The sequence below is a fragment of the Drosophila subpulchrella genome, chromosome 3R (genome assembly GCF_014743375.2).
Source record: "Drosophila subpulchrella strain 33 F10 #4 breed RU33 chromosome 3R, RU_Dsub_v1.1 Primary Assembly, whole genome shotgun sequence".
NCBI lineage: Eukaryota > Metazoa > Arthropoda > Insecta > Diptera > Drosophilidae > Drosophila > Drosophila subpulchrella.
In genome coordinates this window covers 6659219-6678279 of record NC_050609.1, presented here as the reverse complement: position 1 = coordinate 6678279, position 19061 = coordinate 6659219, and the positions used below count along the sequence as shown (strand labels likewise).

At 41.2% G+C, this 19061-nt stretch overlaps 7 protein-coding genes across 13 annotated transcripts in view; 4 read left to right on the top strand and 3 right to left on the bottom strand.

Annotated features, from left to right (window-relative positions):
• The first annotated feature begins 268 nt into the window (after positions 1–268).
• Positions 269–1653, top strand: LOC119554493 (filamin-B). 2 transcript variants are annotated; one of them, XM_037865429.1, is made up of 3 exons: positions 272–533; positions 605–979; positions 1330–1653. In XM_037865429.1, the coding sequence occupies exons 1-3, from the start codon at positions 383–385 to the stop codon at positions 1623–1625; spliced, it is 822 nt and encodes a 273-aa protein (XP_037721357.1). In that variant the 5' UTR covers positions 272–382; the 3' UTR covers positions 1626–1653. The 2 variants fall into 2 exon arrangements, with proteins under 2 accessions (XP_037721364.1, XP_037721357.1); XM_037865436.1 differs by lacking the exon at positions 605–979 and having other exon boundaries at positions 269–533.
• A 2001-nt stretch (positions 1654–3654) lies between these two features.
• Positions 3655–6728, top strand: LOC119554478. 3 transcript variants are annotated; one of them, XM_037865408.1, is made up of 5 exons: positions 3655–3716; positions 5047–5168; positions 5237–5553; positions 5688–5810; positions 5873–6353. In XM_037865408.1, exons 2-5 carry the CDS (start codon positions 5163–5165, stop codon positions 6351–6353), a joined length of 927 nt encoding a protein of 308 aa, XP_037721336.1. In that variant the 5' UTR covers positions 3655–3716; positions 5047–5162. The 3 variants fall into 3 exon arrangements, with proteins under 3 accessions (XP_037721336.1, XP_037721345.1, XP_037721326.1); XM_037865417.1 differs by having other exon boundaries at positions 3672–3879; positions 5873–6728; XM_037865398.1 differs by lacking the exon at positions 3655–3716 and adding an exon at positions 4109–4415.
• On the bottom strand, positions 6713–8069 carry LOC119554467 (E3 ubiquitin-protein ligase MARCHF5). Its single transcript, XM_037865386.1, has 2 exons — positions 7979–8069; positions 6713–7920 (listed from the first exon to the last, which is right to left on the bottom strand). The coding sequence occupies exon 2, from the start codon at positions 7913–7915 to the stop codon at positions 6953–6955; it is 963 nt and encodes a 320-aa protein (XP_037721314.1). The 5' UTR covers positions 7916–7920; positions 7979–8069; the 3' UTR covers positions 6713–6952.
• Positions 8070–8093: 24 nt separating this feature from the next.
• Positions 8094–10222, bottom strand: LOC119554458 (DNA polymerase alpha subunit B). The gene has a single exon (XM_037865373.1). The coding sequence runs from the start codon at positions 10146–10148 to the stop codon at positions 8316–8318; it is 1833 nt and encodes a 610-aa protein (XP_037721301.1). The 5' UTR covers positions 10149–10222; the 3' UTR covers positions 8094–8315.
• Positions 10223–10648: 426 nt separating this feature from the next.
• On the top strand, positions 10649–11916 carry LOC119563144 (eukaryotic translation initiation factor 4E1). Its single transcript, XM_037876401.1, has one exon. The coding sequence runs from the start codon at positions 10794–10796 to the stop codon at positions 11346–11348; it is 555 nt and encodes a 184-aa protein (XP_037732329.1). The 5' UTR covers positions 10649–10793; the 3' UTR covers positions 11349–11916.
• A 25-nt stretch (positions 11917–11941) lies between these two features.
• LOC119563146 lies at positions 11942–13614 on the bottom strand. Of its 4 annotated transcripts, none has more exons than XM_037876405.1 (3): positions 13597–13614; positions 12190–12507; positions 11942–12137 (listed from the first exon to the last, which is right to left on the bottom strand). In XM_037876405.1, exons 2-3 carry the CDS (start codon positions 12487–12489, stop codon positions 11976–11978), a joined length of 462 nt encoding a protein of 153 aa, XP_037732333.1. In that variant the 5' UTR covers positions 12490–12507; positions 13597–13614; the 3' UTR covers positions 11942–11975. The 4 variants fall into 4 exon arrangements, with proteins under 4 accessions (XP_037732333.1, XP_037732332.1, XP_037732331.1 ...); XM_037876404.1 differs by lacking the exon at positions 13597–13614 and adding an exon at positions 12945–13466; XM_037876403.1 differs by lacking the exon at positions 13597–13614 and adding an exon at positions 12697–13465.
• Positions 13615–18011: 4397 nt separating this feature from the next.
• LOC119562932 (fatty acyl-CoA reductase wat) overlaps positions 18012–19061 on the top strand; it is a 29747-nt gene continuing 28697 nt past the window's right edge. The window contains exon 1 of the mRNA XM_037876084.1: positions 18012–18427. The gene's annotated coding sequence lies outside the window, so the exon portion shown is untranslated. The remainder of the gene's footprint in view (positions 18428–19061) is intronic.

Sequence of the window (19061 nt, the reverse complement as noted above, 5' to 3'; positions counted from 1 at the left end):
TCTTCGATTTATAACTAAGCAAATACCAAATTCCGGGCAGCGTACTCTCTTGTTTAGATTGGAATCGCGTCTGGCTGATCCGGCACCCGACTTTCAGCATACGTATATATGTATAGCTTGTATATTTGGCAGCCTGCCCGGCAAACAAATATCATAAACATTTGCCCCATCGAATGGGGAGAGTACTGAGATCTGAGATCGAGAATCGGGCATTTCGAGAGAATTTCGCTGCGATTCAGAATTTTTTTCGAATGGAGGCGATGTAGAGCACTGAGTTCAGTCGGTCGAAGGAGCACGCCCTGGGCAGTCGCTAATTAAATTTGGAAAAAATATTTAGAAAACCGTAAAGGGGATTAGAATATATTCCCCAAACATCTGCGGTATGTTCAAAGTGTCACAGGAGATGCGTCTGAATACGCAGGCCGCCTCCTCCACCTCCTCCTCCAGTCAGAGTGGGAGTGGGAGTGGCCTGGAGGGAAACAGTCCGGAGGAAGGCGGTATTTTTGGACGCTACCAGCGGACGCCCGATGCGGGTGAGTACCGTCGATGAGGAAGTAAACATCGAACCGGCTATTTATAAACGACTTATGCCCCGGCTCTTTAGATGCCTATCCCTCGGAACCGCCGCGGGTTTATGTGGCGCCCGAGCTGACCAATGCCGGGAAGGTGCAGTTGCTCCACTTTCCCAGCGGGGCGGTGAGGGTGAACAGCTCGGTGGGGTTCATCATCAAGCGGAACGGGGTCAAGGGGAACTTCGAGGTGCGCGTCGAGGGTCCCAGTGGCCAACCCATCCAGCCTGTCCAGCAGCAACAGTTGGACCCGGAGCGCTTCCAGATCGATTGCCAATTGGCTGCCGGAGCGGGACTCTACAAGGTCCACATCAAGTGCAATTCCGTAACCCTGCCCAGGTCACCTTTTATTATCGTGGCTATAGCAGGTGCTCCGGAGTCCATTGAAGGAAAACCCGCAAATACTTCAGGTAGGATTTTTGTAAATATAATTCAGTTCTGGAAATTCGAAATCTGATAAATTGTATGATTAATGGTACATTGATAAAACCAGAATATTATTTTTACACAACTACAAGATGGACTCATGCTAAGGACTTTAACTTTTATTTACACACATTAAAAAATTATTAAGTTACTGACATTTGTTTTAAGGTTAAAAAAATATTGAATCTATTATAATAGGAATCTATTAAGACAGCTGTTCAAGTAAAAGATTCTTGACTCACAGTTCTAGGATCTAAAAATTGAAGATTTATATTATAAGAAGACCTGATAATCAACCCAACTAATCTTTTCTTTTATATCTTTGTTCCATTAGTGCCTATCTTGGATTCGGATGTCAGTAAAGTGCATAGTCGTGGACTAGGACTTACCCATGTCAGTTTGGTGGAGCGCAACGAGTTCACAGTGGACTGCAGCCAAGCGGGGAGCAACATGCTCCTGGTGGGAGTCCTGGGACAACGAGGTCCTTGCGAGGAGGTGGTGGTCAAGCACTTGGGACGGAGCATTCACAGGGTTACCTACAGGGTGTGCGATCCCGGAGATTATATTCTAGTGGTAAAGTGGGGAGAGCAACACATACCAGGTTCCCCGTTTAGACTAAGTGCCGAATAGGATACGAAATAAATGTGTCTGTATAAATCAGCTGACCTTGATTGGGTGCCATAGCCACCCTCCTTCTCGGAACCAAACGCCTCACCTTGGGGCCATGTGCACTTTAATGATGATTACCGAAGCATTATGGGTACCACGAGCAGGGTCTTTGTTGCTTTTCCCGGCACTAATGACGTTCGCATTTGAGCGCTGATGCTGTCTTCGCCTAACAACCTAATGATGATGACCGGCAAATGTAGGTAAACTGTATGTCAGAACAAATAGTAACGTCTACAGCTGCGCTCATAGCAATAGTAACGAAGTTTCCAAAAATGCAAGCCAACATACTCAAGTGCATTTACCTAATTTCCAATAATAATCTTCTATAATTTATTATAATTGGAAAATTACTTAGTAAGTCAAATATTATAATACCCTATACTTTTAACACTTAAAAAGTAAAAAATATAATAACAAAAATATTTGTATTAAAATTTGAAGTTTGTATTTTGGTATTGTAGTTATTACAAAGCTGTTCCTGTCTGTATACAAGAAAGATGAGATTGGAAGCTACATATGTATGTTGGAGCCGCATAAATGTCGAGTTCTTGATGATGATGATGACAAATTTATTTACTATTTCTAAACGACATGTGCTGAGTAATGTCTAAGCCAAAAAAAATAAGTTTATTTAAATTTGTTAAAATTCTATACAGTTTTAAAACTCACGTAGGGTGTCCAGGGAAATTCGGAATTCAAAACACTGTTATCAGCAGAACAACAAGAAATTTTGGCTCACTCTAAAAATCAAACAAAAACGGGGCTTAATTAGTAAATCGTTTTTCATTATAATCAAAATTGTTCGGATTACATATTTTAAAATGAAATGTCTATAAATTTAGAAATAAATAAATGCTATAAATAATCTTAGCCAAATAACCAAATGCTATAAAAATAAACGTTTAAATATCTGGTGACCTTGTTATTGGATTTTCGCTTTTCCCAATTTATTTTTCTTCCGCCTTGCCACGCCCCCTCTCCGCCCCCCGTTTCCAACGAGACGATGTGCAATTTAATGATGATTACCTTACCCCGAACCAAAGCCAAGCAACTGACGACTGTGCGGCAGCCACATTATCATTTTTTGTTATTTAGCCCGCTAATGACGTTCGCATTTGGGAGCCGCTATCGTTGTTGTTGTTGCTCCAGCGCACAACCTAATGATGATGATGATGACCGGCAAATACGTGTTGGTGCGACTGTGTGTGTGTGTATCTGTGTGTGCATTATGCTCCAACAAAAGCGTTTGTGGGGCAGGGAGTTGGAGCCGAAAATGATGATGATGAGCGATGAAACGCGTTTGCTTTGTGGCGCCCTAACGAGTGGAGAGATTGGCGGGTAAGCAAAATGGCAGATGACTCGGGGTTCTATTCTCCCCAAAAAACCTGAAAACAAGAATTTCCCATTGCGCGCCCTTTGAAGCTCCAACGTATTTTCACCGCCCATCTGGCAACGCCGCACCATCAGTGCTGACAGTCTGCCCTTTTTCTGGACAGATCTGTATTTTTTAACGGCTTTAGCTGGAAACATTCTTAAATATACTTTATAGGTATGAAAGTCTAAGATCTTTTAACAAAAGTTTGTGTCTTCAAGTTTCGCAAAAGAACTAAGTGACTTGTAACCATCAGCTAAATTATAAAGCACTTAGAGCATCGACTAATATTTCAAAATATAAACTTAAAATTATTTAAAAGGCATATTTTAAAAACTGATTAGATTTTGATTATCAGAACGGGACCGTGGTCCCTGTTCACGGTCTTTAATTCGATGTCTCATTTAATGATTCTCAGATAATAACTAGATTTTACCATACACAGAAAATCACCAAAAAGGGGTATGTTTATTAATAATTTTAATAAATCCATTTTACTTAAATTCGAAAATTCGGCTTTACAATATAAATATATTTTCCGCTTTTTATCTGACCTGTCAGCACCGCCAGCCACGACACACTAGCTGCACTGCTCACACCTTGTTGCTCTCCGGAGAACATCATTATAGAGTCGAATGGGGAGAGCTGCGCAGCGTAGGAGCTACAAAACTACGTTTTTCGTGTGTTTCCCTCTTGAAGATAATTAAAATATAATTATTTGACTTATTATTAAGTTTTGTGCCGCCTCTGTTCGACTTTTGATGTTGTTGCTTGCGGTGCATGGAGAAGAAGAGCGTAACAATAGAACGCAATCAACGAAAGAAAATCGGATGTGGATGTGACGTGAGTGTGTGTGTGTGTATCTCAGAAAGGGAAAAAGTATGTGCGTTTGTGTATTCGAGAAAAGTAACATCTCCCCCCGCAAATTACATAGGCTACCCCGCCCCCGCCCCCTCATCCGACCCCATCAAGCTAGTGACGTCGCAGTCGACGTCGGCGGAGCATCTTCATCCGTATCTGAACATCTCAACTCCCTTGTATACTTGAATTACCGCTTCACTTCGATTCCAGCCGTCGCCGCATCCACTTCGCAGTCCATCTTTTTCTTGCGGAATGCAATTTGCAACTTGTTTCGCTCGCACAATTAATATTTGTTTACCGTTTTACCGTTCGGTTTGCATTACATTTGCACATGTGTGTGCGATTTGCGGGAGAGGCTGAGCTCTTTCCGTGTGTGTGTGTGCCGGCTTAATGATAATTGAAAGCCAGAATAAAAGATACAGCCGAGTGTAGCGATTGTGAGATACCCTGTACTGTTAGAAAATGTGTTGCATACCCAAGAGATTACGACTGGGTTCTGTTGAAATCAACCTTGCATGGTAACTATCCTGAAAGTATACGGAAATCATTAAAGGATACATCATATTACCTTTTGTGTCGTAACTAACTTAAAAGTGGACTAATTAAATATAATAAATCACAGTAAGCTAGCGACTTCAATCTTAAGCAATACAAATTATATATATGTACTTTATAAGGTCTGAAGACTATTCCTTTCTTTGTTATTTTTTGACAATTATCCATTATAATCCCTTATAAAACCAACTACGAATCTCCTTTCTTTGTGGTTTCTTCTTCACAAGCACAACATACCCTTCAACTTCACGATTACCCAGTGAAATCTACAATTATAATGGCATCGGTATAAAAGGGGCCATTCATGTCATAATCCCCGTTTGGGGCGGTTTAGGTTGAGTATTAGGTGGCTTGAACCTCTGACAGCTTTAAAATATTAATTACAAATTCATTGGAATTAAATTGTCATCAAACAGGGTTCACACAAACCATATGTTGTGTTGTTTGTTTACAGCCAAGGAACTTAAATAACTTTAAAAGTTATTCGGAAAGATTATTTCTAGCTAATAAATAATGATACTAGTGCAATTAAACGATATCCAAAGATTTCCAAAACAGTTTATATAACAATTTTTAATTATATTATTATTTCAGGAGTGGATCCGTGTACAAAATGCCTGTCTACTAGAGAAACCGCTTCATGTCCTGCTTCAGCTGGCAGACGAAGTTTGTCGGGCAATCCCAGTTGTCGGCAGTAAGACCCATGTGAAATGCCTGTAAGTTTTCTTGGTAGCTATACAATTTATTAAGATATTATAACCCATTTATACCACCACCCCGACAGTATGAAAAATTCAACAAAAAGCGCCGACAATGGGAGGATAGTGGTGTTCTAGAGCTGATCAAACTATGGAAAGTCTGCGCCTATGAGCTGCGCACCATCAAACGCAATGGCCATCTCTATGTGGCAATGGCCAAGCAGCTAACCTCGCTTGGCGTCCCTGTAACCGCACTGGAGGTTCACTTCAAAGTCAACAATCTCACGCAGCGCTACCGACAGGAGCAGAAGACCTTCGAGACCACGGGCATAATTAGCACCTGGAAGTTCTACAGTCAAGTGGATGATGTATTCAAGAGTCTGGCCGCGCACACCGGTTACAAGTAGGTTACGAAGGATATAAGATAAAAGATGGGTTACAAGAGAAACCACTGAAATATTAGTAGTTTCTCTTGATAACCAAACAATTGGTACTTCAACTTGAACCAATCTAACCATTATCTTTATCAATCCGCAGAGACAAACGCATGACGAGTGCATCCAATACAAGCAGTTTACCATCTACATCCGAGTCACCAGTTTGGAAAAATCCAATGTCTCAGCAAGAGTTTAATAGCAACAACACGGAGGGGTTCTATAAGTGAGCGCTAATCGAAGCAAACTAATTCTAATCAATCTCCTAATAATAATTGTTATTTGCAGGACCGAGTACGGCATGCACCGTCACTTTATGGACCACTCCCAGCCGCCTCCCAATGCAGGCAGCGTGGACAACTTTATGGCCTCGTCGGCGGCCGTGGCGGCAGTGGCTGCCGCTGCCTCGGCTCGCCTGGCAGACAACAACATGGATCAGCAAATGAATGCGGCGGCCGGAGGAAGCGGAGCAAGTGGAGGCGGTGGGGGCAACACCAACGGGGGCGTGGCCAACTACCAGAAGATCAAGAAGTCGCACGAGGACTACGACAAGTTCGTGGACATTGTGAAGAACATCGTGGACACCCACAAAAGCACTCCGGACAAAGTGGACACGTTCGGCGACTTCATTAAGTCGTACATGAAGCGCTGGCCGGAGCGGCTACAGGACGAGGCCATTAACCACATCACCAACTACGTGATCGTCAAGAACATGGAGCACAGCATGGTCAGCAGCCACAACCCCGAGGGAGTCAACAACCGACAATAACAATACAAGCAGGAGCCCAACAACTGAACGAGTTGTTGGACGAGGCAGCTCCAGGAACCAGGCACTGAAGGCGAACGAAGCGAGACAGCAGGCGAGGATTACTTAAGGTGGCACGCAGTTACTTAAACGCATCTGAGTTGCAGCCAAGTTCATTGGACACATACACACGGCATACAGTATTTTTTGTATAGTTAAAATATACATTGGAGTTTTAGTTCTCGGCGATCGCTCCCTCGATACAGAGTTGACTTCAGTATTTGGGGGGCCCCGATAAATCGTACATAGAGATCCTAGTGAGTACATTACATTTAGACACCATTTCCTACTGTTAGCTGTAAACTATTATACATAAATTAATAAATGCTTTAACGATTATTTATGAATGTCGCAGAGGATACATTAGTTTTCGGTGAATAGATCGGTCAAATTTAAATTGTAATATCTAGTGTAAATTTAAAAGCCAGGACTAGGTATACTTTTGATCACCGGTAATTATATACCTTACAATTAATTTATCTTAATTACTTGTGTAATCTTTGCCGGAACTTGGTACTATCGAGGGTGGTATATTCTTGAAGGGAGATAAAAACCCATCTTCCTTAACCATTTTGTTGATCCTGTCCATCTGCGATCTCCGTGTAATTTAGAACATGACGCCTCGTGTAGCGTACATATTGCTTATGCTTTAGATACATTTTTAAGATTCCTTTAACCGTAACAAAAGTAAGACATCCAAGCAGAGTACGTTTCAGCGCGTTGTCCACAGAACGAAAGATAAGATTTCCAACAAGGTATGATATGGTGGGCAGAAGGACGGCTCCGCAGAATACGCGTTCTTTCGAAATGGGTTCCGGCAGAGGTAGAAAAATTGAATTGTTGTGGTAATCGAATTCGCGGCTGTGCTTCATAAAGGGAAGTTTTCGCACCACCGATCCACAGCTTCGAAACAAGCGCAACAGGGCATCCTCCCAAGGAATCAAGCGAAAAAGTATCAGACCAACTGGGATTAATGGAAGTGCGACCAGGATCATGATAATTGACGGATCGCTTGACTGAAATATAGACATGCCGCGGTCCCGGCCAGCAATCTGAAAAACTGTCAACGCTCCGTATGTAACGGCTATCCAATAGACAGATACAGCCATAAAGATTGCCACCAGCCAAGGACCTAGGAAGCAGGAGATGAAATGGTCGATCATTTCCAACACAGCTGGGAACTTCCTCAAACTCGGGTACACGATGTACTTCGTCTGGCACTGTGGACAGGAAACGTCTTGTTCTCCGGTCCCCTCTTGCGTCTTCTCGTCGATCCAGTGGAGAAGACAACTCTGATGCACCCATTTGGTGGTTCCTGGACAGGAACACGGATTTACCCAAGGCAGGCGTTCTTCCTCATCCGTGGCCAAGCAGATCCAACAACAGCGATTCGGCTCCACTGGATCCTCTTCCATTAACAGCGTTGTGGGGCTTGGTTTCTCTATCGGAGATCTGTCTGCAGAGGGAGTTGGTTGTCCTCCAACTGCAGGCTGTGGCACCTTCATTTTGTCAGCCCTTTCCGACATCAAAACTTAACGAAAGTACAGCTAACATATAATATTAGTAGATCAACTTATAAATATGCTTGCCTTTCGGTAGAAAATTCAAAAAGATCTTCAAATGAAATCTGATATATATCTGCAGGGTATGTATCTACACATTCTTAAAAAACAATGTGATCTTCATAACTGAAGTTCTTAGCAGTTTAGTTGTTAAAATATATTTATATTTAGAAGTAGCGGGCATAAAAATGTAATAATATTAAAAATAACATTAGTTATTGTTTGTTATAATTTAAATTGTACTTGTTGTTACCCTTCTTAATGATACTGAAAACATAATGATAGCCCTATCCCTGCAAAGCCATTGATTGTTCAGGTCCAGTAAGTGGGCACTTGGCTGGTGATCTATTTTGGCATGTGTAATTCATATACGTTGGACTTGGCACGCCACACTGTTGAACATGTTGGCCGCCTTACCGGGAGCAGAGGGAGCCACCAGGAACCGGGCGAAAGTGCCGCCCTTCTTGTCTGACAGGCGACCAGGATTGATCACCAGGCAATCGTTGACCAGGCGGATGAAGTGCCGCTGATCGCCGGGCAGGATGAGTACATTTGGCAGCTGCTTGAGCTGGGCGTACTTGAGTGCCAGCTGGGAATCGTAGGCCATGTCCTCGTCCGCCGGCGGATACAGGGGGTAAAAGGAGCCCTGGTGGAACAAGTGGTTGATCGCTCTGTGCATCCGCTCGCCAGCATTTGCAGCGAACTCGTGGCTAAGCAAATGATCCACCACGTCGGTGGAGGTGATGCCCAGTGTGATGCCATCCAGATCAACCATCGAGGGATCGGGCAGCATGTGTAAATTCGGATAGTTTCTGCGGAGAGTTGGCGGCGGTGTGGGATAAACAGAGTGTGACATGGCGTCCTTCTGACTGCTGACCACCAGCACTGCAGTGTGGCTCCCAACCGCTTCCATTATCCCACCGATCATCTTCTCGAAAAAGGAATCAAAGGTCTCGGCCAATTCGCAGACCATCTTGTGATCCCCATCCAGGAAGGGACCCGTGAGCACCAGCACATCGGGCCTGTGCTCCTTGATGTATTTGAGCAGGTCGTGCAGCGGCTCGTAAAACAGATCCGTGCTGTCTGTGAAGGGTCCGGCGGCCACCACAAACTGGAGCTCTCGGTCGACCTTAAGAGGTGTGACTGGCGTCAGTTTGCGTTCCGTGTGAATCTCTTCCACCACGAAAGTCTTGCCCTTGGGTATGAACCCCTTGGCGAGCACCACTTGCCCGGGAAAGATGCTGGCCGACTTGACTCTGGAGAAGTTGAGCGTGAGGGATGTGTCCTTAGCCTCATACGTGTCGTCATCGATGACGACCAAAAAGGCGGAGTGGGCATCCAGTGGGCCATCGTCCTCCGAGTGAATCATTCCCACAGCGTGGAGTCCACCTGCCGCCTGTAGAGCCTGTTTATCATGCGGATACCAACTGCACTCGGCGGCGCCTGCTTCTCCCAGCTTCTTCTCCACCAGCGCCCGTCCAGTATCATCGACGCGGTCGTGCAGGTCGTCACATCGGTCGCCTAGCAGGTCGTTCATGTAGCCCAGATTGGCAATGGTCAGCGGGGCGTTCTTGTGCAGCAATTTCTGGGTCACAGGCACTGTGTGCTCTATTTGCGTCTGCCAGCTGGAGCCAGCCAGGAGTTTGGGGTGCCCAAAAGAGTCCACGACGTCGCCGGGTTTGCCAGCCACTGATGTGGTTGGTGTTCCCGCCGCTGGATTCTTTTTGGCAGATTGGGGCGTGTAGCTGGCCGGGCTGAAGAGCACGCCACCCTTAAGGTTGGAGTTACGAACCGAATCCTTCTTAGCCTTGGGTGTGTGAAGGGCGGAGGAGGTATCCATTGTTGATTCCCCGACATAGTCGTCAATCATGGGATCGTCCTCCATCACTCCATAGCTGGCCAACGAGCTTGTGTCCTGGATAGAGGAAGGAGCATAGGGCTTGGACTTCACCGCGGATGCCTTGGAGCCCATCTTGTCCTTGCGCAGCTGCAGCACCTTGCGCTCGAAGTCGCCCAGGTTCTCCAGCGCAGGATCCTCGCCATGGAGGTGCGACAGACTGAAGGCCATCCACTGCTCCACGAACTCGGTGGCGTCGTGGATGTTGTACGAAATGGCCAGCTCCACGCACCTTTCCAGCACGGAGTCCGCCGGCTCCACGCCCATCTCGTCGAACTGCTGCTTTAATTCCACGTCCATTCGTTGTCTTTACTTTTTCAGCGTGCTGTTTTTGTAAATAAAAACTAGCAATTTATTTTTGGCGGCAAAAGTGGTTTAGCGTTGCCAGGTGGTTTGGCTAAAAAGAAACTAAAGCGTTTTGAAAAATGTGCTATCGAAATAGCAGAGACACCCTTCTCGCAAAGCGGGTGCACCCACCCGATTTAGCGGTAATATCGCCAAAATTAAGTCTGTTTTTGACCAAATAACGGCCTAAATTGGATTCGAATGAAGGAATTTCGACAAACAAATTGTTTTTTAAAAAACATATAAGTAAAATAAGTATTTCAAGCGAATAGTTATAATTTAAAAAGTTTTTTATGAAAAAATTTGAATAATTTCTGTTTTTTGGCTTTTTGTTTTCAAAAAACAAAATCTTAAAAATTGAAATTGCTTAAATTCAAATGTGCCTTTAAGCGAAATAAGAACTAGTGAGAATATTTTACTGATCTTGCTTCGGCCACACTGAGCTTGCTCACATTCAGAATGTAAACAATGAGTAACTAAATTCTAAATAAAGCGCAATAATTCTCAACGTGATAAAAGTGAACGTTGCAGTAGTGACCTCATCTCGACACCAAACGCAGAACAACAGATTTTTAGAAACAAAAACTGAATAAAAAGACCATGTCGAAAACGGAAAAGGGGGACTCCCCGAAAAAACACAAGCTTCAGAATGAATGGACGCTTTGGTTTGTGGAGAACGATCCCGAAAGGTCGTGGGAGGATATGTTAAGGAAGATCGACACCTTCGGCACCGTCGAGGACTTTTGGAACCTATATTTCCGCATCGACCCGCCCTCGAAGCTCAAAAAGGGCTGTGATTATATGGTCTTCAAGAAAAACATACCGCCCATGTGGGAGGACCCGGCGAATAGGCAGGGCGGTCGCTGGGCGGTCTATATTCAAAAGGGCCATAAAACCGATCTGGACATCATTTGGCTTGATGTTCTCCTGTGCCTAATTGGCGAGGTTTGCGAAAATTACGATCACATCTGTGGAGCTTTCGTTAGGATTCGCAAGAAGATCGATAAGATTTCCATCTGGACCAAGGACGACAAAGATGCGGAGGCCATCCAAGAGATTGGTCGCAAGCTACGAGAAGTCGTGCGCTTTAAAAGCAGCCACATTCTGCAGTACCAGGCGCACATAAAAGAACAGCATATTTTAAAGATTAATTGATTCTATTCGCAAAATGTATATTTTTGTGATCCCTGTTAAATCTTCTCTATATATGTATGTATCTCAAAAGGATATATAGACATACATATAGAACTACTAATTTTAAAAAAGTAAATTATATATCTTATGTATATACGAAAATTTATATATGTAAAGATGTGACAATTTATATTGTGAAATTCATAACTTACTCTCAATCGTAAGCTCTCTATCAGTTTTGATACCTTAATATTTTCAAATGGAACTAACAACACAAAAGCCGAATAATCTTTATTCGTTTTAAATGCCCATTCAAATTGTCCAATTTTTGTAGATGCCACCTACAAGGCTGTTTTTCTGTTTTGCAATACGGAATGTGAATTTAAAACAGGCTTAATTGGTAATTATTTTTGTATTGTTTGTTTTAAATTTGCGATTGCCACATTGCACAGGCTGCGGAAATTATCTTGGTGGTCTCAGAAACCAAGATTTAATAATCGCATTTGTATGCCAGAGATGAAATCAATTTTTTTTTGTTTAAATGGCTGATGGAATCGAACAAAATATTAGACCTCCCGAATTGCTCAAATACCTGGGATTTATTCTTTCAGGTGAAATTATTTTATGATCAAAATGTTATCATATTTTTTAACTATCTCTCAGATCCTCCACGAAGGTAAAGTACACATTTGTGGCAGCTTGTGGCCTCTTGTTAATCACCCAGTCAATCATCAGCAGATATTCCCCAGTGGGTATGGGTGTGGGCAGCTTCTCGGATCTCAGATAAAAGTTTTTAACTTGTTGCAGACCCTAACAGGGAATTTATTTAATATTTTCTTTGACTTAATTATTTTGGACTTACCACATAAGGACAGGAGTGATTGATGGTCGAGTACTCTTTAAAAAGGTCCCAAACGAGGCGAATTAGGGCATTATTTCTCCGCCTTATAAACTGGCAGCCATCGAAATTGACACTATAGAGCCACGGCTTATATCCATTGGCCTTTTTCATCAATTGGGCCTTGACTGTAACATCGTGAACCGGCTGAAGCAAATTGGCATCGACATTAAGGCAGACTTTATTTCGGCTAACGGCTCTCAGTCGACAAACCCCGAACTCGATCCAGGATTTGTTGTAGGACTCACAAACTGCATTGGTCATTTTGAAAATAACAGCATTCTAAATAGGTATGATATATTATTAAAAATTTTAGGTTTCAAGAAAAAGTTTTTACGCTTTGATAGGAATGAAATATAAGAACTAGCAACCAAAAACCCAGCACTCTCTTCATGGCTTGGCTGCCAATAGAAAATTGGCGAATATTTTGGAAAATCTCTCCGTTTTTGGCAACGTCAGTAAATTAGTTACCCGTGCAAATAATTATAACATAATTATTTCTACGTTTAGAGATTAGCGGGTAATCAATCAATTTCTGCCTCGTTAATTGACTACCTCATAGCTTTGGCACTTTACAATGTTTGTTTGCCATTTCGAATTTAAATGCGCTTTAAATATGACTTTGAAAAATGCTACAAAAACCCCTCATTTTATAAACTATTCATAAAGCAAGTCCCACACAATACAATGACAGCCTTGACTGAGTACCTGTAACTGACCTTTGGGTCATTCAATGTGTAATTATTTTTTAAAGAGCCTCTTCGATTTGGTCACAGTTCGTTAACTTGACTTTTACTGCCGGACAGTTGAAGCCTCTTCACTTGAACTACCGCTTCCTCATTTACTCTTAAAATGTATTATATGGATATTTGGTTCCTCAGCTAATTGCCTGCGTGTTTCGTTCTCACTTTTTTGCAAATGGTGAAAGTCAAACATTGTTGGATTCGGTAAACAATTAACTGACACTCAACTTTGCAGTCAAAGTCGGAAGTCAAGTAAACCTCAAGTTTCGGGTCTAAAAATTCTAAATTCCACTCTCTCTATTCGCACATCAAATATATTGATCGCGTAACATTTTCACTACTATTTACACGTTTTTAGGGGTATACTCTATGTTCTGTGCCATATACTTAAAAAATATTTAAAATTGATGGCCCAGATATTTGTATATATAATATATATTGGTCAAACAATTAGTATTTTAGATCTATCTGTTTTGTTTTATACAAATAATGAATTAATTTGAATTTATAGTTCCTATTTTAATAAATGTATTATTTCGTTATTGCTTTTTTTTAACATAAGCGATTTCTTATCTGTTTTGTAGTAGTTGTAGTAACTATTCAAAATGTTCATGGAATAGAATTATACTTAAAATAATATTTACAAGTCAAATGCCGAGTGGTAAATTATTGTCAGCTATGCAAACGAATTGACGTCAGTAATGTCTCTAATTTCCATTTCAAATTAAATTATATTTAAACGGCAAGGAGTGCTCCGTATCTAATTTTCATTTCAAATGACAATTGTTATTTTTAACGAAAGGAATGAATGATCAACGGGTATCTGGAAGTCGGAAAACTCGGCTTCGTCTATTGTTTACAACTGGTACCTGTTTTCATTAATGGCCTGATGGCCGACTCGTAGTTTCAGTCAACACCTGTCAACGGGCCCAAATGCCATGTCCGTGTCGACGTCAGCTACTTGGCCAGTACCCCAAAATGCCCCCAAACCCCGATCCCACGAATCCAAACCACTTGAGATGCATTTGCTTATTCCCGGGTAGAATTAATAGATTTTTCATACTTTTTGCACTCGCTGCGAAGCACACGAAACCCAATCAATAAAGCACTCGAATGCATTTAGCTGAATCGCTGTGGCGACTGCCTGGGCTCCCTGAACCCCAAACTCCACTCCCCGAATCCCAGATATCCCCCATAAAACCCCCCGAATGAAGATGTTGCCCCATGCAATTCGGCGAGTTGTTGTTTGCACGATTTGTTGCCGTGGCCGAGCGTCTTTGAACCCGCTCTGAATTTCAATGGATTCCGTTCATCCGTGTCCATGTGTGTCTTCCAGCAGCCAATGTGTTGGTAATTTTGCGTTCTACCGTGACTGATATTTTTATACCCTCAATGGGGTATTTTATTTTTGCATAGAATTGCGAAATCGTACGATAAAGCATTGTCAATGCAATAAACCATATTAGTTCTGCGGGAGTTCCCATTTTTAGTTTTCCCAAGAAATAACTTCTAAAATTAACTCTTTAACGACAACATTGAGATACAATCGTTTGTTGACTTTACAATTAGAAAGTAAGTAACATGCTCGCAGTTCAGTAGTGAGATAAGACTGGAGGATACAAATCAATATTTATCATAACATCATTTCTTAATTTAGTTCTTTAGATACCTTTCTTGTATTTGTTATTGGGTAAAAAAGGAAATATTTTTATTTACTACTATACTATTTAATGCTAGATTATTTGAAATTTATATTATTCCTATACAACTTTTTATAAATTAGTTGGCGAGTGTATTCGATGCATCGGCTATCATGGCTGATATTAGTATGCTATGAGAACATATTGGTGGCGGCGGCGTACGCTGCGTTGCGTTGAGTCATAAAATAAATCAAGGAGCCCGACACCAAGAGTCAATAGTAAATCACCACAGAAACGGCAAATTACCAGACACTATGCCCTCTCATCATGGAGACTCCTCGAATAATTATGCGGTGACGCGACGATTTTCCATACTCCGTATTCCGAATTAGCCCTGGCAATTACCTTTCGGCTTTGCAGCTCCTAGACTTTGACTTTGATTTCGATTTCGGTTTCTTTCGGCTGTTGTTGTCTATTTCTATTTTTTCTGATTCTGTTTGCTTGGCGCTATTTGCTTGTTGATTTGCCAGAATATAGCATGGCAAAAACCCGAATGACTTGGCAATTTGCTTAGGCTATTATCGCGATGATGGAGCTGGCCAGTTTTGGGGGTGCAACCATTTAGATGGGCTCGAGATTTCGATCCGGATTCTTAAGCGACGGTGGGCTAAAAGAGCCAAGGTCAGCTTTCGGTTGTATTTTTTTTACAGCTCCATTTTATACCGTTCTCAAAATCCGGTTGCGTTTATTGCAGCTCGCTTTTCACTCTGACTCTTTGGCCAGGCCACACGATTATGGCGATACGATTACGGTTTGGCAATGCAAGCTGCTTGACGACCCATAAATTTCGAGTGTGAACATAAAGAGCACAAAAGAACCCACTAATTTATAGCAAGCATAATCTTTGTATCAGAAGCTTAAAAGAATTTAAATTAAACTCGGAAATAGTTATCTACTGTCGAAATATACTAGTGAATAATTGAAATTTTTAAAATGCATTTAAAGCATATTAATAAAGTTTTGAATCCACAATGATCTTAGACATTTCCTGTTAAATGAGATGGGAACTTGTTGAACTAGTACTGCTTTTAGTTAAATAGGATAGGATGAAAAAATGAAATAGAATGCACTAATTTATAGGAAGAATAATCAAAATAAGCTTGATCACCAAAAAAAATGAATTCAAATTGAACTCGAAAATAGTTGCTAACCATAGAAATAAACCAGGAACTAATTGGAATCAAAGAAATATTTAAATGAGCAGATACTTTTGTATATATATTTTTGAAATTATGATCTTATACATTTCCTATTAATTGAGATAACTTGTCAAACTAGTACGACTTTTGGTTAAATGGGATCTAAAGTCTGAAACTAGGTGTGAAAGTTAGATTTCACACTTCTTGTCGGTAATATTATTTTAAAGTATTATCTCATGTAAACTTTTTGACCCCTATTCAGAAACTTGACACGTTTCCACACTCAGTTATTTGTGTAAATGAAACCCTATTTGTTCACTGCTATCTATCCGCCTACAAGTTAAACTTTTTTATTTAATAAAAGTAAGCGATACATTAAAAAATCTCCATAAGTAATGGAATTATACCACGAAAATAAAGGCATTATACGATCTGCAAGCCGAAATGAAGTAATTAAACATCAAGCAAATCATGTCATTGTCAAGTGTTTGAACAGACCTGAACAAGATCGGATCATACCGGCAAAGTGTGCACTTGAGTGGCTTTTGATTTTGATGAGGGCACCATTAATATGCAATGACTGGTTCGCAAATATTGCTTTATTATTATTTTCTTATTTTGCATTTGTCATTAATGGGCCTTTTGTTTCGTCTCGCTACAGCATTTGTACGAGAGATATTCGAGTTTATAGACTCGACGTCTGGCTTTGTTTTTGGATGCGATTTTAATTTTGGTGTGAGAAGATACTGCGTCAAGATACAGATGGGATCGGCGACAAAACATGCTGGGAATTACGTGATTGATGGCGGACCTGCGATTACCACAGAACAGCTAAAAAGTTCTGAACTCTGGTATAGAATGCTCTCGCGAATATATTATAAATGCCGGGATATATGCGAAATCAGTGAAATCTTGTCGCGTCTAAAAAGGAAAATCACACAGCAAATGCAAAATTTATGAGCGAACTACGTCGAACGACGTCTCCGGGCGAACGGAGCAGGAATATCAAGTGGGCTGGGATTTCGATTGGGATTGGGATTGGAATTGGGATTGAACGGATGTGGATTGCACTGGCGGATGAGTCAGCCAGAGGTCCGTGTAGGTTCAGCCCTGTCAGCCGGATCAAACTATAAAGATGGGGTCCAGGTTCGCGAAGTGTCTCTAATTAGCTTGCTAGGTTCCCGAGATCTCAGTAAATAATTACTTTATTTTCCATTCACATCTTAGGGTCATCACTTAATTATCAAAGGAATTTATTACGAGAACTGTTTAAATTTAATTGCAATCAAATTTGCTTAAGACATATAAAGATTCCTAAAAGTTTTCATCCCATTTTCAAAAACCAAAAAATTAAACCTTTTAAAAATATTAGTACTTTAATTTAGTTAATATAAAAAAATAGGGTAAATTTCTTGTCAGTTACCCTTATGTTATAAAAACACTGCGTATGAGTGATATCTTAAAATCATCTTAGAACTATTAAAATGTTTTTGCCTATTTAGGTACAGCTCTTAAAACACACCTAAGTCGTTAATTAATAGAATTAAAGTAACCAATTAAGATGATACTTCTTAAAAGATTTTATTTCATTAAATTTGTTTAATAAAATTTTTCGAAAGCACTGCGTATGAGTAATATTTATAATTCATCTCAAAAATAATGCAATTTATTTATTTTTATATTGCTTACAAAATATTATAAAAAAATCTAGGGTTATTTAAAAATTCTTTGTTGTGAAGTTTCACCCAAACTTTTAATTTCAATGTTTCGAAAGTTTAAACATTTGAAGTCATAAAAAATTTTCAATTTATTAGACTGTATGGCGATCTATAACGATCTATTATATTGGACGGGCTATTTAAACCCAGGCGATCAGCTTTTAAGTAGAGTCGATGTAGACCTCTTTACGAGTCTCAATAAAATTGGATCGTAACGTTCGCACTGTCTAAAACCGATGCTCAGGTGCGGTTAGTTACACACTTCGATCGCCAGTCCAAACTGCGCCACTCAATTTGACTGTATATTTTTTTGTTTTTTGGAGCTGCCGCTGAGCTCGGCTTACCGCCCACAAAACGCTGCAGTCGCCGCCGCCGTCGCAGTCGCAGTCGGCGCTGAGCCGCCGAACCGCCGAACCACTGAGCCACTGAGCCGCTGAGCCGCCGACGTCAGGTGTTGTGGTTTTTGCAAGCCGCATTCGAGCTGAGTCTGTTTTCGTCTGCCTGGCAGCGCGGTTCTGGAACGCGTAACGCTCGTCTTGTTTTCGTCTCGAAAGATCCCATTTTCCAACTCGGGACTCCATTCGGTTTTCGTATCGATTCCGTTCGGATCGTGGCGAGCTCCCCAGTTTTTTCCAACCTGTTGCAACCATTTTGGAATCGCTGTTTTCGATACCACTTGTGCAACACTGCGTGCCGCGTTCAAAAGCGCTTCAAATATATATTTCGAAAGTGACCACTTAAAAATAAAAACCCAGAAAAAATCGAGATATATCCCTGTGCCAAAAAAAGGGGAAGATTCGTGTGGCAGATTATCGGGCCCCGTAATTAGCCAACAATTTGTCGAAATCCACAATCTGTGGGCGTGGGATCTCTATACATATATTTGTGGAGCCAGCAAATTGGTGAGTCTTGAATTACATTGGGCTTATTATAGACAATGTGCTCTGGTAATCGTATGACAAATGCCATTACGTAGTGGCTTTCTAAAAAATACCCAAAAACGAGTTGGATTCGCTCCGCAGGTCCCCACGTCCACATTCCAGGAGGGGCCGACAAAGAGCTCATAGCCAACACACAGGCATTCACGAAAAAAATATGTGTGAAATTTCATTGAATTTCCCAAATTTTATACACAAACAAAAACACCAGCCACCAATTGGGAAATAATTCATTGTTTTGCCATTGCAATGAGAGTTACGGCTGCCAAAGAATCGATAATCACCAGTTGGATTATTATATTACCCTCGTGGTCTTTGTGAAATTCAAACGGGTTTGCACATATAGGATGGCCAAACCCAAAAAAAATAATTAATTAGATTGGGAAAAACATTTATTTCTTGATCAAGACATGTTCGATCAATATTTAAATTGCCATTTAGCAGGTCACTAATTTAACTGAAATAATAATAGCAATGACATTTACAATTTCGTGAGTTACTGGGCTAATAATTCAAATGGCAGCGAAAGTAAAATCTCATTAAAATGTAGCTTGTTTGTTCATTAAGATATAGTGCACATCTCAAATTTATATTTATT